The sequence below is a fragment of the Bradysia coprophila genome, unplaced genomic scaffold (genome assembly GCF_014529535.1).
Source record: "Bradysia coprophila strain Holo2 unplaced genomic scaffold, BU_Bcop_v1 contig_324, whole genome shotgun sequence".
NCBI lineage: Eukaryota > Metazoa > Arthropoda > Insecta > Diptera > Sciaridae > Bradysia > Bradysia coprophila.
Window position 1 is genome coordinate 4,248,323 of NW_023503584.1, and position 26,266 is coordinate 4,274,588.

General features: G+C 36.3%; 3 protein-coding genes and 1 long non-coding RNA gene across 4 annotated transcripts; 1 reads left to right on the forward strand and 3 right to left on the reverse strand.

Moving 5' to 3' along the window:
• The first annotated feature begins 3,560 nt into the window (after positions 1-3,560).
• On the forward strand, positions 3,561-10,666 carry LOC119079595 (multidrug resistance-associated protein 1-like). Its single transcript, XM_037187589.1, has 10 exons — positions 3,561-3,991; positions 4,060-4,353; positions 5,955-6,233; positions 6,297-7,109; positions 7,185-7,322; positions 7,496-7,727; positions 7,783-7,905; positions 7,963-8,045; positions 8,112-9,433; positions 9,507-10,666. The coding sequence occupies exons 1-10, from the start codon at positions 3,950-3,952 to the stop codon at positions 10,621-10,623; spliced, it is 4,443 nt and encodes a 1,480-aa protein (XP_037043484.1). The 5' UTR covers positions 3,561-3,949; the 3' UTR covers positions 10,624-10,666.
• Positions 10,667-10,949: 283 nt separating this feature from the next.
• Positions 10,950-12,504, reverse strand: LOC119079597 (cyclin-dependent kinase 9). The gene is made up of 2 exons (XM_037187591.1): positions 12,078-12,504; positions 10,950-12,008 (listed from the first exon to the last, which is right to left on the reverse strand). The coding sequence occupies exons 1-2, from the start codon at positions 12,399-12,401 to the stop codon at positions 11,055-11,057; spliced, it is 1,278 nt and encodes a 425-aa protein (XP_037043486.1). The 5' UTR covers positions 12,402-12,504; the 3' UTR covers positions 10,950-11,054.
• Positions 12,505-12,642: 138 nt separating this feature from the next.
• On the reverse strand, positions 12,643-14,873 carry LOC119079596 (esterase FE4-like). Its single transcript, XM_037187590.1, has 3 exons — positions 13,841-14,873; positions 13,329-13,776; positions 12,643-12,888 (listed from the first exon to the last, which is right to left on the reverse strand). The coding sequence occupies exons 1-3, from the start codon at positions 14,862-14,864 to the stop codon at positions 12,726-12,728; spliced, it is 1,635 nt and encodes a 544-aa protein (XP_037043485.1). The 5' UTR covers positions 14,865-14,873; the 3' UTR covers positions 12,643-12,725.
• A 7,248-nt stretch (positions 14,874-22,121) lies between these two features.
• On the reverse strand, positions 22,122-22,804 carry LOC119079598. The gene is made up of 2 exons (XR_005088193.1): positions 22,334-22,804; positions 22,122-22,247 (listed from the first exon to the last, which is right to left on the reverse strand). It is a non-coding gene; the product is annotated as an uncharacterized LOC119079598 (long non-coding RNA).
• Between the last annotated feature and the right edge of the window lie 3,462 nt (positions 22,805-26,266).

A 26,266-nucleotide genomic window follows, 5' to 3' on the forward strand; every position in this document is an offset into this window, starting at 1 on the left:
GAATGATCTTTCTAACATGTATATTGTATGAAAATTGACCCCTCGACCCTACGTAAGAATCATCTCGAGCAAAGGCTCCGGCGAGCGGTTCATCTCCCTGCTGCCAATCTTCGGGTCTACGAACGTTGTTATTACCGTGCCCGTAGGCCCGTCGTTGGCTAGAACAGTCGGCTTTATAAACGGACTCAGGTAACTGGACGAATACAGGTAATTTATTGAATGCAGTGGGATGACAAAGCAGGTAACAGGTAAATTTTCCTTGCGGCATTATATTGTGTCGGACTGTATTGCAAGCCTATGAATGATATATGCAAAAGTAGCTAGTCCAGTCACTTAGTCCGGCGACGGTGATTGTTGTTAGTCTTAAGTTTAACACATTTCGGATGGCGGTCCGGCGCTGTTCAATACATCGATACGATATACACACAGAGTAACAAAGTATTGAACAAGGAGGGCAAAAAGGGGGATCCAAGTAGGTCATTCCACTGTGAGTGATTCAACGTTCAAGCTCTTCCGGAAAGACCACAGGGTCCTATTCGAAATGTGCAAGGTCAAGGTCAAGGTGGATGGCATTTCAAACGTTCTTAAAGATGACCTATTAAACTTTTTATAACCTGTTACAATTTCCATACATACGATTACTCTTTCAAATATTTACAATAGACCGTGTGCGATTTTGAGAAAAAAGTTTCATATTTCAATAAAAAGTAGATTTACTATGAAAACAATTGAAAAAAATATTTATTTTTTTAAAGAAATTATTGAAAAATATTGTTGCCATCCCGATGCCATCCCACTTATTAGAATCCAATTAGAATGAATTAGAATGGCTTGGATATCCTTTTAGTTGCATTCAAATTACAGCTTTTAAAGTGAGATATAAAATCAATCAGACATTTTTCAGATATTCTGTTTAAACTTTTGTTCTACAGAATAATAATCTACATTCAATTGAAAATAAATTTTTTATACTGCACACGGTCTATTTAACTCAAAGATGACTTCATATTTCGTCCATCTTCACAGTACCCTGAATGGTACAGTTCTATTATACTGACAACATTGTTCTTTTGTATAGCCACTTTGGTATAGAAATTGAATGTACCTTGCTGTTGAACTTCAACACTAATTTTTTCGGGGGGATGGAAGATATCCTTTGCATCTATGGACCATGAAGATTAGAAGTCGATTTTGCCATTTCAAAATTCAGCACCTAATCCCTGTTGCAGCTTGTCGGACGAGTTGTTTTTCTGCTTTTTTAGATTTCATTTCAGTCGATTTGAATATTCCACTACAGTTTTGACGATTTTTCAGGGTCCTGTGAACTTTGAACTGTATCACTGCTGCAAAAAACCGCCGATCATGATTAAAGTTCACAGAGCACCCCAAAAAATCGTTGAAACTTACGAGGCACAAAAGTAGTGGAAATAAGAAACTAATAATGCAGAAAAAGTCGTCTCGGCAAGCCGCAATACGGGCTAGTACTAGTGTTAATTTTCAAAATGGGGAAGTCGACCCACCCTAATTGAAGATCCAACTCTATCTTCTGCAACAAAACTACAATTTTGACTTACAATTAGTTACCAAAACCATCATATCATACTATCGGTCCGATATTATCGGACCAGAAGTGTAATGTTATTGATGTGAAGATTGACCAGCTAAGAAAATAAAAACTTATATTACGTACCGAGCTGCTTTTAATGCTATTACATGCAAATCACCCCCACGGGAAGTATCCATTACATGAACGATTTTTAATTTGGTGTTCATGTAAACTTCCCATTCTGACGAAGACAATCCCATATGTATCGAGAATGTTCATAATCAAAAAGTGGTACCCGTAACGAAAATCTTGATATAATGTGAAGATAGCGGTCGCCATAAGAGAAATGTTGATATATCAAGATAAAGACGAACGACGGTACCAAAAATCCCGATACATCAACTTGCAGAAAACTATATGCTTTTTTATAGGCGAAAATGGAAGTTGATTTTTTGTGAGATATCAAAATTGAGAAAAATCTTAATATTATTTTCTGTCACACTGGTTTGTGGTTTACGTCATCAGTATGGAAAGACGCTTACACTCATAAAAAAATCCAGCTTTTTACGTCGGATATGTATGAAATGGACTTCAGACAGTGCACACTTCGGGCATGTATGCTACTAACGTGCAGTATGTATATAATCGTCTTGCTGTATGTATAATCATATGTTTTGCTTGTAAGCATTTGTGTGACTCGTATGATTAGTGATTACACATCCCGCGAGATTATTATACATACCGCATGTGTGTGTAACATACATGCTCAAAGTAAGCACTGTCTGAAATCCATTTCATACATACCCGACGTATATAGCTAAAAAAAAATTATCAGTGTATCACTCATGCTTATTAAAATTCCTAAAAAGCATCGTAAAAGAAAATCCACTGACATTCAAAAAAAAATCCTTTCTCACTCAAATTTACGACTATCCTCATATCGGAGAAAGGATTTTAACGCAAGGCCAGATAGACATTAACAAAAAAGAAATTACAATGTAATCAGAAATGATCTTTATGCGAAAAGCATACAATGCACGTGTTTCGTCACTACATAATAACACACAAACATCAACCGAAGTAAATTTATGAATGGAAGTCAAGTTTAATATCATCTCTCAATGAAACATTATCAGCAGGTGGATGGCTTTCATGGCAAGTGATTTATGATAAAAATGCAGACACTTAAAACACGAAATTTTATTATATTTTTTAAATATTTGAGTCATTTTAATGGACTAACAAAATTCTGACTGGGAAGGACAGTGTTCACCTTAACATATTTATTTCAAAACTGTGTAAATTCGTGAAACGAAATTTATTCATCACTTCACATTACTGTTCATTTTGGCTGTCATTTTACTCGTAAAGGTTTTTAATATAACCACGGACTATTTTTGTGAAAACCATATTCCGCATTTTCCTAAATTTTCCTAAATTTTTCCTAATTTTCCCAAAAACATTTTTTTAGGAAAATTAAGGAAAATTTGGGAAAATCTTGTAAATTTCAAGAATAGGGAAATCTTTTCCCAAAAATACATAATTACACTGTAATTAAACTGGATAGAGTAGGTCCCCTGCAAAGTGACTGGGTTCATGTCCTAGCTGTGTACCAATTTTCTATTACACATCCACTAGCCCACTAGAGATCACCAAACTCACAACGTGAAAATTGTTGAAAACTGTCGCTTGTAAAAATCGTACGTACTTAATGGGTCCATTTTTTCGCTCGGGACTATAATTACTAATTACCAAATTACCATAATGTTGACCGCCAATAATTGTTTGAAATAAAGCTTACAACCGTTCTGTGATTGAAGTTAATTTATCGCTTTGTCAATGAATTTTCTAAAAATATAGACAAATTTCGAAGTAACGAAATTGAGAAATAAGGAATAAAAAACTTTTATTGAGCCACACGTTGTTATTGTTGCAACTAAATATTTGTATATAAAAAAAAAGATTCATCTCTCATTGAAACCGTTTCTTTTCTTTCTAAGAGAATCGATTTGCGCACTCCCAAAATTATGTATAAACAAAAACCTACTCGATCTCTTAATTTTGAATAGTTATTTGAGCAAAGCCGGCAGCTGGAGTGGATGGATTTTCAGTTTTTCATTAATCTAATTAGTTTCGCAATGTTATATGTTGGACTGTGCGTTCAGTTCATTTATTAGTTTATTACTGAAGGGAGGATATGGTGATAAGCTAAAATATCGTTCTAATGTGCGAATGTGATGTCAGTTTTATGTTGAATCGCTGCGTACAGTAGCAGTGTTAAATATGAGAAAAAGTGTGTCAGCCAAGTCGATTTTAAATTTTTTTTAATTATTACAGTTGAGCTTAACAGTTCCACTTTACCTTACAAAATAAAGTGTTCTTGTGGTTCCAATCTAAAGTGAAATGAATTATTCGATGGATAAATTTTGTGGGTCCGAATTTTGGGTAAAAAAGAAAATTGCTAACAAATCGGTTTGTTCGAACATTAATTTCAATTTTAAATTCTAATGTAGAATGCCAGCTTATCGTGGTATACAAATGATCCCGATTTTACTGTATGCTTCCAAAAGACGGTATTGATTTGGGTCCCGTGCCTGTTTTTGTGGATGTTCTTATCGTTGGATATTGTGTGTGTTAAACGGAATCAGAGTATCCCATGGGGTGTATTGAATATTAGCAAATTGGTTTTGACGGGTGCATTGATCCTACTAACAGTAACTGATATTTGCGTGGCAATGAGCTTAAGCAGAAGCGGAAATATATTTCCGATGGATTATTATACGCCGCTGATAAAGATTGCAACGTTCGTAAGTATCGAATTTTTTTAAATTTCTTTTTCGTCAATTTACCAGTCTTTTTCTTCTTAAACTGCCGTAATTTTAAAAGATTTTCGAAATGTTTTCGTGTATTTAAACATATTAAAAACAAACAGTAGTCCATAAAGAGTAATTAACCATTTGCAGACGGCTATTTCATTTGTTAACGACAAGTGCGACATAAACTCTGCCTATATTATATAGCAAAATTTATGTTAAAATCAATGAAGGAGAAGGGTTTCACTAATTTGTTGGCAAAATACACTATGAGCTACGCGAAACTCGATATTTATGATGAAAGATACGACTCTAATTATTATTTATTTTCTGTAACACTTTTATTACACGAAAAAAACCTTCCCGTTTTCTCGTACGCAATTTAGAGATAGAGGAGAAGGGTTCACTAATTTGTTTGCCGAATACACTACATGAGCGGTTGTGGGCGAGACGAAACTCGATATTTATGTTGAGTATGTTACCAGAAAATTCGACTCTAATTATTATTTCTTTCCTTTAACATTTTTATTTCCCGTGTATGCAATTAGAATATTCACACTTGATAAACACGAAAATTCATAAAACATAATTTCAGGAGTCAGAAATTTACTTAACGAATTTTCACATGGATCCAATCCACCTCGATATTTGAATTGTCTCAGGCACTCACTTCCTCCAGCTATTGATTTCAGCTAAAATACTTAGTTCTTCGAACACATTTTCAACAACATAACTTATTTAATCAGATACTAACAGTAAGACTCACTCTAACAGACTGACTTGCATAGTGCTCGTCCCAATTACTTTTAAAGTGATCCATCACCAGCTTTCAAGTGAAGCATCATACACATTGAATATACAGATTTCTAACACCCTGCATCTCATGTAAAAGAAAAGAAAAAAAGAAAATATTTAAAGGGTGAAAACATGGTCGCGACATACAGTTAACGGAATAGAACACCATGTCAAGGGTGTGAGTATGGTGACACTTTATTCAATCGGTGGTACGAAATATAACCAGGTGATTAAATAATTTGGCCAGTTGAGAAAAAAGGGGGGTTTGAGGATTGGTCATAAATCTATCTAGCGTTGGAACCGTGGAATCGGTTTGTGATGTAATAATTTGTTTTTGTTTTAACAGGTAAATAGAAAAAAGGGTGACGAATGGTCATAAATGATTTTCAACGGTCAGTAGTATGGATGGTGATAGCATAGTATTTCATGGAATATATTATGTAGATATAGATGAGATGGGGCCGGGGAATGGTCATAATTTCTCTATCTGATTAGGCAATGATGTAGTATAGTTTGGTAAATGGAATTGGTGTGAGGGAACTTTATGGATGATAATAAACTGAGTAATTCGCTTTCGTTTATTATATTTGATATAAATAGAGAAAGGTGTGAGAGAATTTTAAATAAAGAAATATTACGGCTATGCATCGACGCACGTTTCAAATAAAGGATAATATGTCTACCGAATTTCTCTAAATAATTCCCTTGCCATTATGCTACAGTGTAAAAACAAATTGATATGAAACTTTAGAAGTACGCTGTTCGAATAGCCAGTTATAACAAAATCTTTGTTTTTGCAGATCTTGTCCGGCTTGTTAGTGTATGAAGACAAACGAAATGGGATGCAAACATCGGGCGTACTGCTTCTCTTTTGGTTCTTTCTTTTCCTGTTCAGCATACCGCAATGTCGAAGTGAGATTCGGCGTCTGAACGCTAGAGCGCATAATGAAACCGAAAATTTTTGGGAAAGTTATAATTTTGTCAGTTTTATCATTTTTTTTGCAATTACATCGATCGTATGTGCCCTAAATTGCTTTACGGAACAATTGCCGACAGATACTAAATGTCCAGGAACAGAGGTAAATTTAAAATAGTTTCGCTTTTACTATGAACAGCTGATTGGTAATTTTCCAATTATTTAGAATCCTTGCCCCGAACTAGGTTCCAATTTTGTATCGAAATTGTTTTTCTCGTGGTTCGATAAAATGGCGTGGAAAGGATACAAAGAACCTCTGAAGCAAACCGATTTATGGGATCTGAAACCAGAGGACACGACAACAGTAATCTATCCCGCATTCACCAAGAATTGGGAAAAAGGAAAAGAAAAAAACAAGGCATCAATCTTGCCTGCTCTGTGGAAAACGTTCCGAGCGTCGCTTCTTTTCGGTTGGATGCTGAAACTAGCCTCCGATGTCATAACATTCTCTATACCACAATTGCTTCGCCTAATTATTTTATTCGTTGATTCCAGAGCAAGCGAGAATCAACCTCAATTGTGGAAGGGAATCATGTACGCAATTTTACTCTTTGTTGTGTCTAGCCTACAAACAATAATACATCAACAATTCTTGCATCGAATGAGCACAATGGGTTTTCGAATCCGAACGGCATTGATCGGTGCCATCTATCGCAAAGCGTTGATGATCTCGAACACAGCGAGAAAAGATTCGACTGTGGGTGAAATCACGAATTTGATGAGCGTCGACGTTGACCATTTCACGCAAATAATGGTGTCGATTGATCTGCTGTGGTCGGCTCCGTTTCAGATTGCCGTGGCGCTGTACTTTTTATGGTCAATGTTGGATGTGGTTGTCTTGGCCGGCTTTGCTGTGATGCTGTTGGCGATTCCAATCACAGGTATTTTGATGATTATATCAGATGATTATTCTACGCGGCAAATGGCGAAAAAGGACGAACGAATTAAGATGATACACGAAATTTTAAATGGAATCAAGGTAGAGTGCCACAGCCACGTTCATTTACTTATTAAAATCGAAATCAATTTACAAGATGTGTGACACACCATACAGGTACTTAAGCTGTATGCCTGGGAAAACAGCTTTGGAGATCTAATAAACAGCATCCGCAACAAGGAAGTTAAAATTCTAAAACAAACGACATACCTTTCGTCTTTCGTCAATTTGATTTGGCTTCTTGTACCGTATTTTGTAAGTAGTAGAGGAGCAAATACAGTGATGTAAACACTAGTATGATGGAGACGAAATTTTCTTTTACATTTACACTTCCAGCGGCCGAAGCATCTACACTATACCAAAGTTGCAGACGTTTCGGTCCTCATTATAAGTCCTTTGTTTCCTTCTAATGCATTTTTCATCACCAGGTGTCTCTGTTCACGTTTGGAGTGTTTGTACTAATTGACGAGAACAACATTTTGACTCCTGAAATTGCTTTCGTTTCATTGAATTTGTTCAACATAATTCGCTTACCATTGGTATCATTAGCGGATCTATTGCCTAAATTAACTCAGACTCGAGTGTCAATCACGCGAATTAATAAATTCTTAAATCGAGAAGAGCTGGACCCAAGCAACGTCGATCATTTTAAAGATGAAGGTAAACTGAATTGACAGACTAAACTTTCAGTTACGTTACAAATATCTTAATTCAGATTATCCACTACTAATCGAGGATGGAACGTTCTCGTGGAACGATCAAGAAGAAATACTTTCGTCCATTAGCATGAGAGTAGAAAGTGGAAGTCTTGTAGCTGTGGTTGGAAACGTTGGTTCAGGTATGAATGAATCATATCAATGATTACAGAGCTCTTGAAGTTATTCTATTCAAACAGGCAAGAGCTCGCTACTGTCTGCATTCCTTGGAGAAATGAACAAAATTTCCGGTAGAGTAAACACTGTTGGAACAAAAGCTTATGTATGAATGGACTGAGTCCATCGGACTGTTGTGTTTAGAATACATTCAAATAAAATGTTATTTAAGGTGCCCCAACAAGCATGGATCCAGAACTGTACGTTGCGAGCAAATATTCTGTTTGGAAATCCACACAATGAGCAAAGATATCAGAGAGTCATAGAAGCATGCGCCTTGACAGCAGACATCGAAATTTTTCCTGATGGCGATCAAACGGAAATTGGCGAGAAGGGAATCAACCTGTCGGGTGGCCAGAAACAACGAATTAGTTTGGCGAGAGCTGTGTACCATGATGCTGATATTTATCTACTCGATGATCCATTGAGTGCAGTGGACGCTCATGTCGGCCAGCACATTTTCGAAAAGGTCATTGGTCCATCCGGAATATTGGCCTCTAAGACAAGGGTTATGGTGACCCATGCAATAAACTATTTACCGAAGGTGGACAACATTTTCGTCTTGGAAAATGGAAAGGTTTGTGAATCAGCCTCATATACCACACTGCTGAAAAAGAAGGGAACATTCGCCGAATTTCTGTTACAACATATACAAGAAGCCAATTCTGATGATGAGGAAATTGATGATTTGAAATTAAAGATTTCAAGGTTGGAAGGAATCGATGATGAGCTAATATCACGAATAATGTCAAGGCAATCATCGCAATCCAGTGAAAGAAGTATTCAAAGCGAGATAACTAAGACCAAAGACGATGTAATTGATGAAGAAGAGCTTCATGTGGGAAGTGTTAAGTATGAGGTCTACAAATATTACGTCAAGTGTGTCGGCATGAAATGGATAGTATTGATGTTGTTGACCAACGTAGTGTTTCAGAGCGTTTCGATCGGCTCGAACTTATGGCTGTCGAAATGGTCATCAGATACAGTTGCAGCAACCGATACTCAACTTCGGGATACGTATTTGGGAGCTTATGGTGCGCTTGGTTTGTTAATTGTAGTGTCCGGATATTTTCTTGATCTTGCACCTCGACTCGGCGGACTGACAGCTGGAGTACATTTGCATCTGACGTTGTTGTGTGGAATCCTTCGAGCTCCGCTATCATTTTTCGAAGGTACTCCCACTGGACGAATTTTGTCACGCTTTGCTAATGAGATCGATGGCATTGACAATACTTTGCCAGAAATGCTAGCAAGTGCTGTAAGCCTTAGCTTCGAAATTTTGGGGGCTATCATCGTGATAACCATGTCCACATACATCTTCTGTGTTGCGGTTATACCAATTGCTATTTTGTATTACTTTCTTCAGGACATTTACATTTCCGCGTCCAGGCAATTGAAACGTCTTTCATTCGTATCAAGGTCACCCATTTACTCTCACCTTGGAGAAACACTGCAAGGAGCGGCGACTATCCGATCGTTTTCCGTTCAAAACAGGTGAGTACTCAGACCTCTCGAATGCTTTCTCTTTACATTTTGTTGATTTTTGAATGTTCATGCCCTCTTACAGATTTATCGACGAATCGGATGAACAAGTAAATTTAAATCAAGCGTCTCAGTTCGCAGATCTCGTCGCTAATCGATGGCTCGGTGTTCGATTGGAAATGGTTGGCAGTCTTATCATGTTCTTTGCTGCATTGTTCGCAGTTTTGAATCGAGATACGATTTCATCGGGAGCTGCAGGACTATCAATTGTTTATTCGCTACAAATAACGAAAATCTTGAATAAGTTAGTGCGAATGGTTTCGGTTCTAGAAACCGAGGCTGTTTCTGTAGAACGTGTAAAGGAGTACTCTCAAACCAAGTCCGAAGCTCCCTGGAACATACCGTCACAATCGCTACCGAATAATTGGCCAGAAATCGGTACAGTTCAGTTCAATAATTTCGACATGCGATATCGAGATGGTTTGGAGTTATCATTAAAGGGACTCTCGTTCAAAATAAATGGCGGCGAGAAGGTTGGCATTGTGGGTCGAACTGGTGCCGGAAAGTCAAGCTTAACGTTGGCATTGTTCCGTATCATAGAGTCTTCTGGCGGATCGATTCTAATCGACGGACAAGACATTTCGAAATTGGGTCTCCATGAGCTGCGATCACGCTTGACGATTATTCCCCAAGATCCGGTTTTATTTTCGGGAACGCTTCGCTTGAATTTGGATCCATCCGAACAGAACACTGATGACGAACTATGGACGGCTCTCGAACATGCTCACCTGAAATCATTCGTCGGAGAACTTAGAACCGGCTTGAATCACGAAATCACAGAGGGAGGAGAGAATCTGTCAGTTGGTCAGAGACAGTTAGTGTGTCTATCTCGAGCGTTATTGCGAAAAACTAGAGTGTTAATTTTGGACGAAGCAACAGGTGCCGTCGACCTGGAAACGGATGAATTAATTCAACGGACTATTCGGATGGAATTCAGCGATTGCACCATTTTGACAATTGCACATCGGCTGAATACGATTATGGACTCCGATAAGGTTATCGTACTGGACAAGGGGCAAATATCGGAATTTGCGTCTCCAACGGAATTGTTACGGGACAGAGCGTCTGTGTTTTACGGTATGGCGAAGGAATCGGGTTTAGTGCACGGTTCTGATAGAGTTCACAAAAGTTTGTCTCTCTAAAATTTAGGAAATTAAAATTTGTTTGTAGAACCAGAATTATCGTTCATTTTTACAACTTGACCGTGGATGAGCACGACCCATTTTTGGTGTTTTCAGTAGATTCTAAAAAACGAATCGTTTCCTGGCTACGTTTTTCTAATCTCAACAACAAAAATGAGTTCCTGAGACACCCGTCAAAGAGAGGAATTCGTCAACTTTCATCAATTGATTTTCACTAATTCTGAGTCAGATCTACAAACACCCTTATGATGACAATTTCTTTCGAGAACAAGCAACTAGCATAAGGTAAGATGATTTTGGAGCATTTGAAGAATTCAGACTATTGCTCGGTTCATGTTTTTTTTATTGGAATTTAATTATCGTAAGTTACGATTCGTAACACAAGATTTGGACTCGTAATCATATTAAATATAAGTTTGCGCAGTTTGTACTTAGTATACCCTATCTTGATAACTATTGTCCTGAGATCTGTTTTGGATTTGATTCACACCCATTTGCTGCTGATAATGCCTCATCATTTGAGTGGATCGTCGCGGCGGTGCCAAGTATTCGAACATACTGGACAGATGATGTGACAGCATCTTACTCAAATCAGATGGCATCGGATCTGTCCAGAAGAAATCGTGATTCAATGCAGAGTCTGCGTCTATGCGAGCGTTCGGGTCCAATTGAAGCAATTTGTCCAGTAAATGACATCCGTACTGATTCTGAACGTATGCCTTCAAGCGATCTTTCACCTTACGCTTGTGTCCCATCGGCAATTCCATTTTGTTGTACAGTTCCAATTTCTCAATGCCGGGCCACACTTCTGGTGTGAATGAACCGCATAATTGTGAAATGAAAATGATTTGCTGCTGTTCGGTGTTGCCTTGCATAATTGGCGAACGTGTCCACATTTCGGCCATAATACAACCGGCACCCCACATATCGACGGGTGGCCCGTAATTACGATCGCCGAGCAACAGTTCGGGTGGGCGATACCACAGTGTGACGACTCGATTGGTGTAACGATTGGGTACGCCGGTTTTGGACACGCTAAATGCACGGGCTAGACCAAAGTCAGCCAGTTTGAGAATTCCGTTTTTTGTTATCAAAACGTTGGCCGCTTTCATGTCGCGATGTAAAATTTTGTTGCTGTGTATGTAGTACAGGCCGTTCAGCAGTTGCTGCAAAACCTTTTTTATTTCGCCCAAACTGAATTTGACGTTCATATTGGATAGCAGTCCAGCCAGATCGTGTTCACAGAAATCAAACACCAAGTAGAACGTCGATCTGTAGCTGTTGTTTTTGTTCGCCTTTGTGCGACAAATTTCGAGAAGATTGACGACGTTCTCATGCTTCAACAGTTGTAGAATGCGAATTTCACGTAATGCCGTAATGGGGAACTGTTTTCGATCGGGAAATATTGTCAATTTTTTGTAGCAAAAAATCTAATTTCCAAATCATCAGCTTACCCCTTCCTTTTCATTTTCCATTAAAACTTTCTTCATGGCCACGAATTTCCGAGTTCCGCCCTTTTCGCGCGCTTTGAACACCTCTCCGAAGGTGCCTTGTCCGATTTTGGCTACTTTCTCGTATTTGCTTGATTCCGCACAGCAAATGAAATCATAATTTTCGATGTATTTCTCTTTGATAGCCAAATTTTGCATTGTCTTCGAAGTTTGTGGAGCGGCGGTGGTGGTGGTATTCTCTTCTCGACTTGTTGAAGCCATGGTCACGTCCTCGTTCAATCTTCCGGAATTATTCTGAGCAATGTTGGAGTTTGATTGGATGTTCATCAATCGAAAGAAAAAGTTTAGTTTTCAATTCTGAAATTTATTGCTGGTATCAAGGTGAATGTCTTTTTGTTTTCGATTTCAACACACAACGAAATCATATGCGTAGACGATACAAATGTCAAAATTCTCCTGCCGGTAGCGTTCACCTTCGTTTCGACTTTCGATATCGATAACGGTTCAACTTCGACTTTCCACTTTCTTTAAACGCACGCATTTTGAATTTCAAAAATAATGTATTCGCATCAATGCTTGTAATGTTTAATTCATTTTCCTAATTCTAAATCCACTTTCTACAATACATTGCTTTGTAAACGAATCGTTTGTTTATTCGCCGTTCCGAGTTATATTCCAACGTGCATAACGATTTAGATACAATCCATGCTTTTCAACCAAATGCCTTCCAATATCCAAGTAAAATGCATCATTTTCCTCAAACACCGGCCAATTCATTGTGGCCAAATGTTCATCAGTGACGTTATTGGGATTACTGACAAGAAACAGGAAGAAATATTCACAAAACGTCTTTATCCAAACCACTTCAAGAACTTGTATGGAACTTGAAACGTCCGTAACGCAGTGGCATTATGACAACCACGGCAAAGTAAAATGAACCAAGCAGGAGCGCTTGATTTGACTATGAACCAGAGGCCTCATATTTTGCAAATACAATTAATTCAATATATGTCAGTGGTCATTTGAGTTCATTTTCATACAGCGTATCAGTCCCTTATTTGATTTTTCAAAAATGAACCGCTTCTGTCTGGTTTATTTTACTCAGCCGTGCACCAACATAAAAAACTGAATTTATATGAAAATTTTGGACTACTGCGCCCACTGCGTCGAGAAGGCCCCTTATTCCCCTTATTTAAATTCTGTTCGTATACCTGTTCTTGTAGTGCGTGTTCTTTCAGAACCTTGGTTACCTACCCATTCTTAGCGAAATTCTCGTAAATACTTAAGAGCCGTTCCACCACAAAGTTATCAGGACTCTCTACGCCTATCACCGGAAAGAAATTCCACGGAACCAAATAATGAATGTCGTCGCCATGAGCAACCGAGAAAGGCAGATTCCTCGGAAAAATGAATAAACTGAAACTTCCCACGTAGGAGAATTTATAGTAATAAACGTCGATAAATGCCGATGCCAAATTGACGAACAGGTGAGTGGGATAGCCAATGGTGCTGTCTGAGAAAAGGTGACTTAAATCATCGAATGATCGCGCATCGATGACATCGTATGGAAAGTATGATTCTCGGAACTGTTTGCTAAGTGCTTTTGATGTGTTGGTTCCCTCTTCATATACAAAGCAACGGGGTGCTATGTCGCTAAATCTCTCATTCAATTCAGTCATAAACGACGAGTTGGCCAAAATACCTAGAAATTTATCGAAACTATTCGGTTTTGTTGCTTAAACAATGGTTTTGCCGGTGTGCTATACCTGGAACTTCTTGGGCGAATTCTTCACTTATGATTCCAATTAGAGTTGGTACTTTTGTAAAATTTCCAATTTTGAAGAGATGCGTCGGCTGATCTTCAAGAAATCTTTTTTGTCCGAAATCCGGTTCGACTACGGGCCAAAAATTCAAATCAGGACATGGACCATTCGCTAAACTCATTTGCACCGATAAAATTTCGTCTTCAGTTTTATTTCTCAAGCACTGTACTATTGCATCCCGACTATCATTTTCACAGTTCAGGTTTGTAGCAAAAATTCGTACTGTGTCCATTAAGTCACTCGTTAAATTTCTGTGAGACACAATTGACCCACTCATCCCGATAACTCGATGAAAAAGACCAGTTGAAAGTGGCGATGCCATCATCGCTGTTACCGAGAATGCTCCAGCACTCATTCCCCAAATGGTAATTTTGTCACTGTCGCCACCGAAAGCAACGATGTTTCTTTTGATCCACTCTACTGCTCTCAATTGATCTTTCAAACCGGCATTTCCGGGTGCTTCTGCTGAACCCGTTGCAAGGAATCCGAAAGCACCCATTCGGTAATTGATTGTTACGAAAACAAGATCACGATCCATCATTACAATTGGACTAGAAATAATTGCACTGCCCATTTCGAAACCACCTCCATGAATGTACACAATTACAGGTTTTAGACCACTTCCGCTATCCGGCAAATTCTCAGTGAAAACATTTAAATGAAGGCAGTCTTCTCCTATGTTTCTTGCCGCTACCAACCCTGCAGGTTGAGAGCATGCGAGCCCGTACTTAGTCCCATTAAGAATTCCAGTCCATGGATCGTTCGGCAACGGATCCTTAAATCTAAGTGCTCCAACCGGTGGTTTCGCAAATGGAATACTAAGAAATGCGTGGAAGGTCACGTTTCGTCTTGATTGCATTGTTGTGCCTTCGATTCTCCCATCAGGCGTGGTTACAATTGCACAAATTGTGAATTCAACGATTGTAAATATAACAAAAACAAATAGAGCCACGCGCTGATAACCCATAGTGTTCGTTCAGCAGTATAAAAGTGAATGAAATTAAAATGTGTGTACCAACAAACAGTATATATACACACCGGCATGATAAAGAGAATCCACGAGTCACTCCACATGATAAAGGTAATAAAGTAAACCAGGTGATTCACAATCATTGAATCAAATACGACATCAAACATTTTAGCTGAGATACAGTTAAGCTGCGTGACTTAAATTGCTTGGGGAAAAACTGAGTAAAATGTAAAATGTTTCAGTACACTTAAGTGGTGGTCACAAAATTATGTCACCAATTTAACCGTTGAAGAGAGAATTTATCGCTGGGTGGCATAAATTACTATGAATTATGTGAAATAGCTCCAGAAATTACCTTTTTAACTTATCTCATTAATTAACGAAAATCTTAACGTTGAATTTTCTTGCATTGGTCATGAATTTTATGACTTGCGAACACATTTCTACATATTTTTATATATTTCCCATTTTACAGAATTTTACTAAGTTTTCCCAAATTTTTCTACATTTTCCAGAGTTTTCCTGAATTTCACCAAATTTTTCCTAAAATATTTTTTGTGAACATTAAGGAAAATATGAAGAAATCAAAGAAAATGTTGGAAAATTCACGAAAATATAAGAAAACATTTTCCCAAAAACAGTCACTGATTTATATGGGGAAAAAAAGGTTCACGACTCCCTTACTATTACAAGCAAGCAATACTTTTAGTACACAAATACCGGATGCTACAATCCCCCTGCACAATGGGACTTTCTCGATCATATGTTCGAAACCTTCTAGTCGACTTTTTCCATCTAAAAACTCACAGTGGACGCCAGTGAAATTTAGGGAGAAATTTTCATCAGTTGATTGTAAGCTGTCAAACAAAAGTGCTTATAAATCTTATATAGGTCTAATACGCGTGCGTGTAACCCGTATAAACAAGTACAAGCAGTTTTGTTTGTTTGAGTGAGCCACCGAAAAACAGATGAAGCAACGCGCTTCAAGCAACAGTGCTATTAATGACAGCTGCCAAATAGACACACAAGCTTCGAAGAATTTTTTTGAAAGCGGTGTTGACTTCTTAGGTCGAAGTCCTTTCTAAGTACATATAAAAAAGTTCACTGGAAAATGCGTCCGATTTCGGTAGGCTGTTTTTCAAAAGATTCCCTCTCAGGTGAATTTACATGTGAGTGGTGTGATACCATGGTGTTTAGTTGTAGAAAGTTTATTGCCAAAGCACCAGTGCTTTGTTATTGCTCAATCTCTTCAACGAAAAGTTCAACGCTAATTCCTTTAGAGAGAAAGTCATCGGCAATGTTCAACAACAAACATTTCGCCGATGCTTCTCATCGAGGCATAGACTTTGCTTATTGATGGGATGAGTTTCGAACATTTATGGATAATTTTGGGTATAGGTACAGGAACAATATTCTGTGTAAATATTTCCCTGTCGACGAGAATTTATCTAGGAAATTCGTCGCTTAAGTCACATTTATTTATTTATTGATGAATACATCAATTAGTGGTCTAACAATATACCGTCAGTGCATACGTGAAAGAATGGATATTTTTTCAAATTAGAAACAAATTCGATAAATTTTTCCGAAAATTAATTAACCACAAGACGAATTGCGGTTTTGTACAAATTTATCAATGAAAGGGATATATATATTGGACTAATACCACTTCACTTCCCCAGTTAAATGATTAAAATTAACATTTGTCAACATCTGTTTTTAAAACAATTTTCGATTTCACTTCCCTATCATCCAACGTGTTTCAGCATAAAAAAACATAATTTTACCAAAACAAAAACGAAATGAATTTCTAAAGCAAAACATTTTTTGGTTGTTTTAAAGTCAAGTTGGGTTACCGACGGGGTGACGAGAGAGCATCGTCATTAAATTAATTTAGAAATTATTAATAGATAAAGGGAGTGCTGTTTAAACAAAGAAGAAGAAAAAAGAAGCTTTAACTAGATTAAATGTAAAGTCTCTTCCGGTGTATTTTATACGGTAGACTGTGTACAAAAAGTTTAGTGGAAAATTGGTTCGTTATGGATGATATCAAGCACTTTAGACATAATTTTTGATGAATCGATTGAAATGTTTTTCTAACCCGTTCGAAAGGGAAAATGACCTTTTGAAATTGAATTTTCGTGGAATTGATTTTATTGGGGATCATTAGGCGAACGGCTTTTTGTCCGTAATAAGGTAAAATGAGCGTTTCCAATTTTCGATAAATGAGGATATTGGATTTAAAAGCTGTTTTCTTCTGTATCATGAATTGAATGGTCGTATGATAGATTCGCTTATATTTGAACTTTTATGGAACGAAAATCCATCGTAGCACAATCAAGAGCACAATCAGAAACAGCAAAATCAAATGGTTAACATTTTTACGTAACGAGATTAAAATGTCAAATCACTGGTAATTTTGGCACCATTATAATAATTTCTGTTATAGACGTACCCTATTGCCCAGTCTGGTCCTGCATTACATATTCACTACAAACTCGATTCCGTATGTCCTGTATTTTCCACAGCTCAGACACATTCTTTCTGAGAATTCATGAAATCAAAATGATACCTAAGTCACTCCCTTTTGAGGGCCCTGTCCCGCCCTGAATTGATCACTCAACCACTTTTTTTATCTTTTTCCTTACAGCCTAATCCACTTCCTTCAAAACAATACAAAACTGTACATTTTTGAACAGGAATTGCGTGTTCCGCAAGGATTACTATTGAGGTGCTTTCTCTTTTCGAGTAGGACGACTCTGGGTCGTTTCAGGTTCAGCCAAAAATCTAATTCATGTTCAAATATGTCGTGTGGGGTATCGTTGCAAAGGTGATGAAATACAGTTTCAGATAAAATTAAATTTTGGACAGTAAAATAAATTGAGTGCGCTACAGGGTGGTTCAAAGTTCGCCGAGATATTTCTGTTTTTTTCGTATTCTGGGTACCTAAACATTTTTCGAAAATAAAAAAAAGGTGCAGGATTTACTTATTTTACCATTACACGTCATTTAAAAACAAAATAACTAAAAAAATTGACAAATTATTTTTGACACTTTTGAAATACCCTATGAAAAAGTGCTCTCTAGGCTTTGAAGTTTTTGACCAATTAAAATTTTTTTAAAGCGTAAAGTATAGGATTTTGAATTGGCTACAAACTTCCCGAAGAAAGTTTTCGTGATTTTTTAGTATTTCGATGGGATTTCAAGGTTTTAAACAGAAAAAATGAACCTCCAACTTCCGCCATTTTTTTCGGCCATTTTGGATTTTTTTTGTCAACAAAAAAATTACTATGAAAAAACTTTGAACATTTAAGAATATTTTACAGCTTATTCCACATCGATATCAGTTTGGAAATGGGCATGAAAATTCAGTGACGCCAAAATGACATAACGGCCACTCCAGGCGGAACGAGTGAGCTGGGAGTAGTGCTATATCGCAGTATTGAATAATTCTCTAACGCAGCAACCAATGGTGCCAGGGTGTAATAACATGATGTGTTAACATTTCGAACTTGAACCTATTTGCCTCGGTCCTTTAATATTCCCATAAAGTTACACGTTCTTGCAAGGCCGTAACCTTATTATACTGTATAAGTTAGCCAGATAAGTTGACGGTAATTTATTGAATTTTTTTCCAAATAAACAAACACAAATTTTAAATTACCATTCTTGACTCGTATTTCCATATTACATCTTTCAAACTGAAACGAAAACTTTTCAATGGAATAATCTTTAAAAAATATTTGTGCATTGGCATAAACTCCTAGATAAATGGATGATAATGCTATGTGTACATATATTTCAATTCAATCTGTGCTCAGCTCATGTGCTTCTCTATGTATTTATTTTGAAATCGAATTGCATTCAGAAAAATTCTGTTTCGTACTGGGAAGGATATGTGCGGAATTGAAATGGATGGGAATTATATACCATCCATTCACTATACTTACATATAAATATGCTGTGGTGTGGTGTATGCATGCATGGGTACAATAAATAATCGCAGTATCTAAGATAACTTTACATATTTTTGTATGGTGCACTTAGTGTCATAACACCAAGCAATCCCTCTGAAATTTTGTTAAGCTGGCGAAAATGGTTTTGGAAAATGCATAATTTCAAATAATATGTGTCGGGCTGCATTGATTGTGGTATTGATACATTCATAGTTATATGTGTGTACGAGTCAGTATAATGAAGCGTCAAACATTATATTGTGAGCTAACCGATGAAAATTGTACTTTGTCTTCATCACTTTCAAGGAAGGAAGGAAAGCAGATAAAACTGTTACATTATTACGCACACCTATATCTGTACCATATTTTTGTCATGGAGAAAAGCTCAAATGATTATTTCAAAATTGAAATCGAAACAAGACAAATTGTTTTGGCAACTAAAGCTCGGAACAGGTCAGGTCAACCTGAAATTACCTGAAAAAAACCTGAACCTGTTTTGACCTGAACCTGATTTCAAATTTCAGGTTCGACCTGAACTTGACCTGAAACCTGATTTTGGATTTCAGGTTCGACCTGAACCTGACCAGGTCGACCCGAATTTTCGAATTAATTTTAAAATAAATTAATTGAATATTTAATATTCAATTGGTAATTGGTTGGTTTGATATGATGTTGAGAAATATGATTAAAATTAAAGTGCCAACTGAGTGCTCCTTTGGTGTTAACGAATGTCATCAATTTAGAGATTACTGTCGGCATCTGTTGAAGTATCTCAAACTTTATTACAAAGTAACACTTATGCTTGATAGTACGACACACATTTGCGTAGGATAAATCTTACTCAGCATGTCCAATCGAAAAGACTAATAGTTTTTTGCGTCTTTTAATTTATAATAAAAATGATTTAAATTAAAGTAATTCGTTCAACTTCAGATATCAAACTTACTTGACTCTAAAACTATATGCCGCAATTCTCATAAAAAACCATCTGGAAAAAGAACAAAAGAATTCTCTAATTGTTTTTCCACAGACTATGCGGTAGGGATATTCCCGTGCTACAATTTGCACCTGAAATGGTGTTTATTAGGTTTGGAGGGCAAAAATAATGGAAACGTATTTTTTGTAAATTTTTTAAAGACGTTTTAGGACATTCTAAGGCAGCTGTTTGTAATCACTCTAACCATCGTAATTGTCAATACGAATGAATGATTCTTTAGAATGGCCTAAAGATTTCTTTATTTTTCAAAGCGAAAAAATAGACTGCTCACATACGGCGCAGTCAGTAAAAAAACGATCTTTTCTAGCAACAAATATTACAATAAATAAAAATCATTACTTCTATTACTTCCTAAAGCGTTTTTAAAAATTTTACAAAAAAATACGCTTCCATTATTTTTGGCCTCCGGACCTAATAAACACCATTTTAGGTGCAAACTTTAACAAATTTTCCCTTCTATGCAGATCAAGTTCGAAAAGTGTTCAAAATAAAGAATTACATGTTGTTCAGTTGCGAACTCTTTTTAACTTTGGGCAGCTGTTACTTTCTCAAGTGGGCCTTTATTTTCGTGGTATAATTTGAACAAAAAAGACTGCTCACAATAATGGCGCAGCCAGTAAAAAATCGATCTTTTCATAAAAATTACAATAAATAAAAATCGTCAATCTTCTGTTTCCCTAATGTTTCCACGTTGTATACCGATTGAAATTCTTTGTAAAAGGTAATCCTTTGAAACAGAAATGTTCAGATCTAATGAAAATTCTAATTAAAAATATTAACGCATTACCTTGGAATGGGCGAAATCCTGACATTTTGCTTAACCCCAAACCCTTGCAAGTAAATTCGTTAAATAATGAAAATATTTGGAACGATTTCTTTTTATCAAGATCAATAATAATTCTCAATTGATTCCTAATAAATAAATACATAACTACCATGGTCGACCTGTTCCGAGCTATAGGCAATTCAGTGCAGGATTATATTCAGAATAATTTTAAGATCAGGCATCAGCAAGCACAATAATTAAAATGATTATTGAAGTGGCCAAAGAATTGGCATATTCCATAGTCGCTTCGTATGTCTGTTGTTTCGAAATCTTGGAAGTAAGAACTTAAGCTAGACTTTAACTACCCTACCATCTTCCCTTTTAGAGATTTGAATCTCAAAAAACTCTACGCTCAATACTCGATACAATATTACGGAAAATTAAACTCGTCAAAACATTTATGTTAATTGCTACATTTATTGGTATTACACAGCGGTCTCTAGCCAATGAAGCAGCATCGTAAATTAGATGTAGAAACAAGAAGACAGATAAAAGAACTGAGTAAAAAAAAATTCATTAAGCTGAGTAGTGAAACCATTAAAAAAATTAAAAGAAAGAAAATCCAGTTCATTCTGCATCATCAACAAGAATAAATTTAAAGTCGATATTGCGAAATTGGGCATACTGCTCCCCTTAAACTTAAACCATAGATGAAACACTGTATATATAATAGTAGTCTGTATACGACAAAAAGACATTATTGGTCTGGAAATCAATAAAGTATTCGCAGACACTATTGGAATGGCTGTTTCATTTTGTTTCCATCTAATAAAATAGTTTCAACGGTTTTACAACGGGTAAAAGCATAATTTTACGACTTCAACCCTTATGCAATTACTTAGCTTACGTGTGTTTGTGTTTTTTTCGTTGTGTAAAATGAAACTCTATGGGTTCCACATTCATGTGTTCTTACTTCCTGTCGTATTATCGTTTTAGGAATTCTCCTGTTTTCATGCTATACGCTTAGTTTCTACTTAAACTTTTATGAAACAAATTAAGCACTTGGGCACAAAGATAAAGGTTTCTTTTATATGGGACAAGGACTATACGTTTCAATGATGTCTGTTCCATCTGAAAAATTTATTATATTTTTTACTGCGATGTATAGACCTGCGGGTCGACTTTGACAAACTTTTGGGATAACCATAACAGTTTGTTCTTTTTCACTTAATCCGTAGTTCACTTGATGAAAGTCTATTTTCGTTTGTTATCTGTGGCTTCGTTGAATTCGGATTTGAGGTTCGTTGTTCTTATCGAACGAGGTAGGAAGATTCATTTGGCAATAAATAATTTAAAAAAATTCTATTTTATTGATTACGACACTTGGAGATTTTATTTAATAAATAAGCAAACACTTCACACAACAACCAAGATGTGTACTTGAAATCTTATCGATACAAAATTGTATAACTGGAAAAGACAGAAAAACACACAAATACACAAATTTATACCTTCGAATCCTTATCCGTTTTTACATCCGATGATCTACCCCATCCACTGGCAGCCATTACCGGATTTGCAGGTCTTACGGAATATCCAGCGGGTCTACCAAACATTCCTTGAATTAAATTATTCACATTTTGTAAGACAGAGATTGGTATCTACAGAAATGGAGAGAGAAAAATTTCGTTTTGTTAAAATATTAATTTTGAAAGTTTCATTGTTCTTTTATCGGTCATTTTATTACATTGAAAATATCGTCGAAAAATTTCACTCTGTGCGAGTATCCTCGATCAATGTCGGATGCAGATGCGACCATTTCTTCATTATTATCATTGGTCACAATCCGAACGACCTCAACATCTTTCTTCTCATCGAAAGCCATTTTGGTATTTTGTCCCACAGCGCCAGATGAATGGAAAAACACATTCGTAAGTGCAATAATTACGGTGACCCATACTACACATCGAGTGCGGTAATCGAACACGTCATGTAATGACATTTTATTGATGGAAAACGATACTCGTCCTAAACGTATTGATCTGTATGGAAGATCGGAATGAACTAAAAACTTTGTTCGGAACAAATCGAAAGTGATGGTTATGGACGGAATAATAAACGAATGAATAATTCCTCATGGTTTTGCGAAACTGTGCCATCATTTAAGTGAAATAGTTAAATATTTAGAAAGGTTAATGATCCGCAACTGTTATGCACTAAAACTTTTTTTTTTGTTAAATTATAATTCGCATTACTTTGTCATTCTCATCGCACTCGCAAGAGTACCCACATGAGTCGGAACAGACTATGCTGAGGATCAGTGTTTAGTGCATAGTCGTTGTATTGACTTATTGCTTGCATAAACATATAAACATTCGTTGATAATCGGTATTGCTTTCCGATATCAAATAGAGTATTACTCATATTGCAAATCAAAAACCTCTTTCACAAATGCCTCTGAGTTTTGAACAACTCTGCGCTTATAATATCAAATAATATCAAATCGTAATATGTAATTGCAATATCATTACGATGTTACGTATCACAAACATCACAGTTGAAAATCTGGTCAATTGCGATTTTTTGTAAATATTTTTGTTCGGAAAGAAATCAGAGTGTAGGTAGATAATTCGATTATATTCAGGGAAAGTTGTTAAACATAAAGTTTCCATTCGCGTAATTGTTCATACATTTCCATTCAAGTACTATTTATGGCTAAATAAATTCTCCTAAAATAGGCCATTACGTATGTATTGTGTCTGTTAATTAACATTATTAAGCAATTAAAGGAAGCCTCGTATGGTATGTAGAGGTCGCATTTTCAGGGCATATATAACTTAACTCTGGTAAAATATCCATAAAATGTCAAAACTGTGAAGTTGACAAGAAATGTGATAGATTTATTCGAAAACCTATTACATTTGAACTTTAGTTTCCAAACAGCATTTCCCTATGCTACCGATAAATCGTTGAATCTTTTGCATCTTTTGATGAAATTATTTTCCAAAATTTTTGAAAAAAATCTTTTACTTCATTCGTTTTTACATTCAATTTTATACATAAGAACGCATTAGTCATTTGACTCATCGCTTACGCTTTTCGTTACTGTCGATAACAGATCAATAACAGCCGTTCGTTAATAGGATGAGTAAGAGATTAAGTGGGTGGAAATATTGGGGACCCAAGAAGTTCCTGACCTCAGTGAGTATTGAACACACCTCCGTTGGTCACATCACTTGCTACCACGGCTACCACAAATAAAATGTAAAAACTACCTGCGATAGAATCTGCTGACTGCTGACGGTGCACCAGATCATCCAAATTCTGTGTATTCAATAAACATCTACATTAGGCTGCAGCACCTATCGTTAGTTCGATGTCAAGGGAAGACAAAAAAAAATTACTTTTGCGTCTGTTTTGTCTTTCAACTATTAAACTAACCAGTTACGCATCAGTGTCGAATGCAGTTGTATTTTCAGCTCATCACAGAATCCTGGTGACCGACACAACACCGACAATCGTCGCTGACGATCTTAAATTAACAAGTTCCAAAATTCGCATAACATAATAACATATACTGTGAATCTCCACTCTAAGTAACCTTTCTGACACCACAGTTCGAGACATAACATGCAATTAAAATCCATTTTATTTTAATTATTTTCTCAGCAGGAAATAAATGAGTTGTAACTAAATTCTGGCTGTAGCACACATTATATGTACACTTGAATACAACATCCATTATTATAAATTCATTCCTCACATTAATCACAACTTTCACGATTTTCGGCAAAGTAATACTGCAGCCACTGCAGCAAAACGCACAAAGCGATTACTTTCAATTGTGTGCCCCATATCTGTCGTAGGAAGCGTAGTAGTTTTAACTTAAAAGCGTAACGGTTAACACTTTAAAAGTTTTCCGTACTAGGACGACAGGGTGGTTTTGATTGTTTGACTATTTAGTTTAGCGTAATGTTTGGTATTTATTTATGTAATCGTTGATGGCTTATAAAATATTATGCGATGAAACCGGTAAGTGTAGAAGGACCTTCTACGGGTACAAATCAACGTGTGGTAAATCTCTCAAGAGCAAGAGCACCCTATTGCCGTTAGAACTAATATAGAATCCACTTATGAGGGAAACGTGAAATTCTAAGTTTCTACTCTCATCAGAATAGGTAGGTTTCATTTTGTTTTTCCATAATTTGATGTACATGTTACTGTTACGTGTGATACAAGTTCCATCTAAAACTTACATACTTTCTATGCGAAGTTGTAGCGTGCTGTAGTTGTAAAAGTGAGTTTATTCAGCTACATTTTCTACTGTACATCATCGTAAGAGAACAATCGAAAACAATACCGTAGAACTTTGTTAGAAATTATCAAATCCACAACTAAAACAGTTGTTGAGCATAGTGTGTAGAAAATGTAAGACTCAATATTTTGCTGGTGTGCATGCATGAATTCACTGCACTTGATTCTCGACTTAAATGCAACTGACCATAGAAAAAACACTTTCCACGTATTATACGTAATTTACAATGGTGAATTTAATGTACGTTGTACATTTATATATATGTGATATAACGTTTGGATACCGGCTGTGGTATATGCTATATTATACTGAACCATTGTGTCACTGGGTAATGAAAATCAACCACTCTCTACTATATTGCTGATGTATAAGCCTCGGTATAAGCACAGTGTTTCATGTGTAATTGAATATTGAATAATACATTTCTGGTGGCAAGATGGATGGGAGATTTATTACAATGGTTTTGAAATCAACGCAAATCTGAAAGTATATAAATACGAGTCAGTATAATGCAGACGAGAGAGGTACAGTATTCATTAGGTAAAGTTAATACAATCCTGATAGTTTGATTGGAATTATAACATTCCTTTGATTGCTATGTTTCGCTTGCAAATCGGATTAGAAAAATGTAGTGAAGACATTAAGACCCGTAGAGAATTTAATATACTGCCCTTGTGTTGTTTCAAATGCATAATTTGGGTGATGAAACGGAATCAACATGTAGTACGTTTACAGTGAAAAGCATTTGAACGTTGTCTCCTAGTTTATAGTCTCCTAGACAGTGTATAAGGGAGATTACGATTTTCACTCATAGTTGTAGGTTGATTATAATATGATTATAACATATATGTGTAGTGTAGGTTGACGTAAAACTTGAAAATTTTAAGTAACATCTCCATACGTAATCTCTTTAGTATCAATTAGGTTGAGGTGTAGGTCCCTTTAATTTCCGTTGTCGATCGATTTTATAACATTCAGAGCTTATCGAGAACATTCTTAGGTAATCGGGGGAAAAAGATGGATCGAGGCTATTATTTTGCCAAGAATAGTTTTTCTGAGAATTCAAGTTATCACTTCTGATCGACCTTGTGAAACAAAATATTTCTTGAGTCCACAATAGGATTGAACGTTGTTTGAGAGAAAAAGTTAGTAACGAAATGTTTCCTTTGCAGCTATTAAACACCAAAAATCATGTTAAATACAACAAGGACTTACACAAAGAAAACACGTTACTGACAGCTATTCGTATGTCACCTAAAACGACGATTAAGATAAACATCAACCTCTGCTCTAATGCGGTCTTTTATGCAGTAAAATACATGTTCAAAGAATCGAAGTAGAAGATTCGATATCGATAAATAGAAC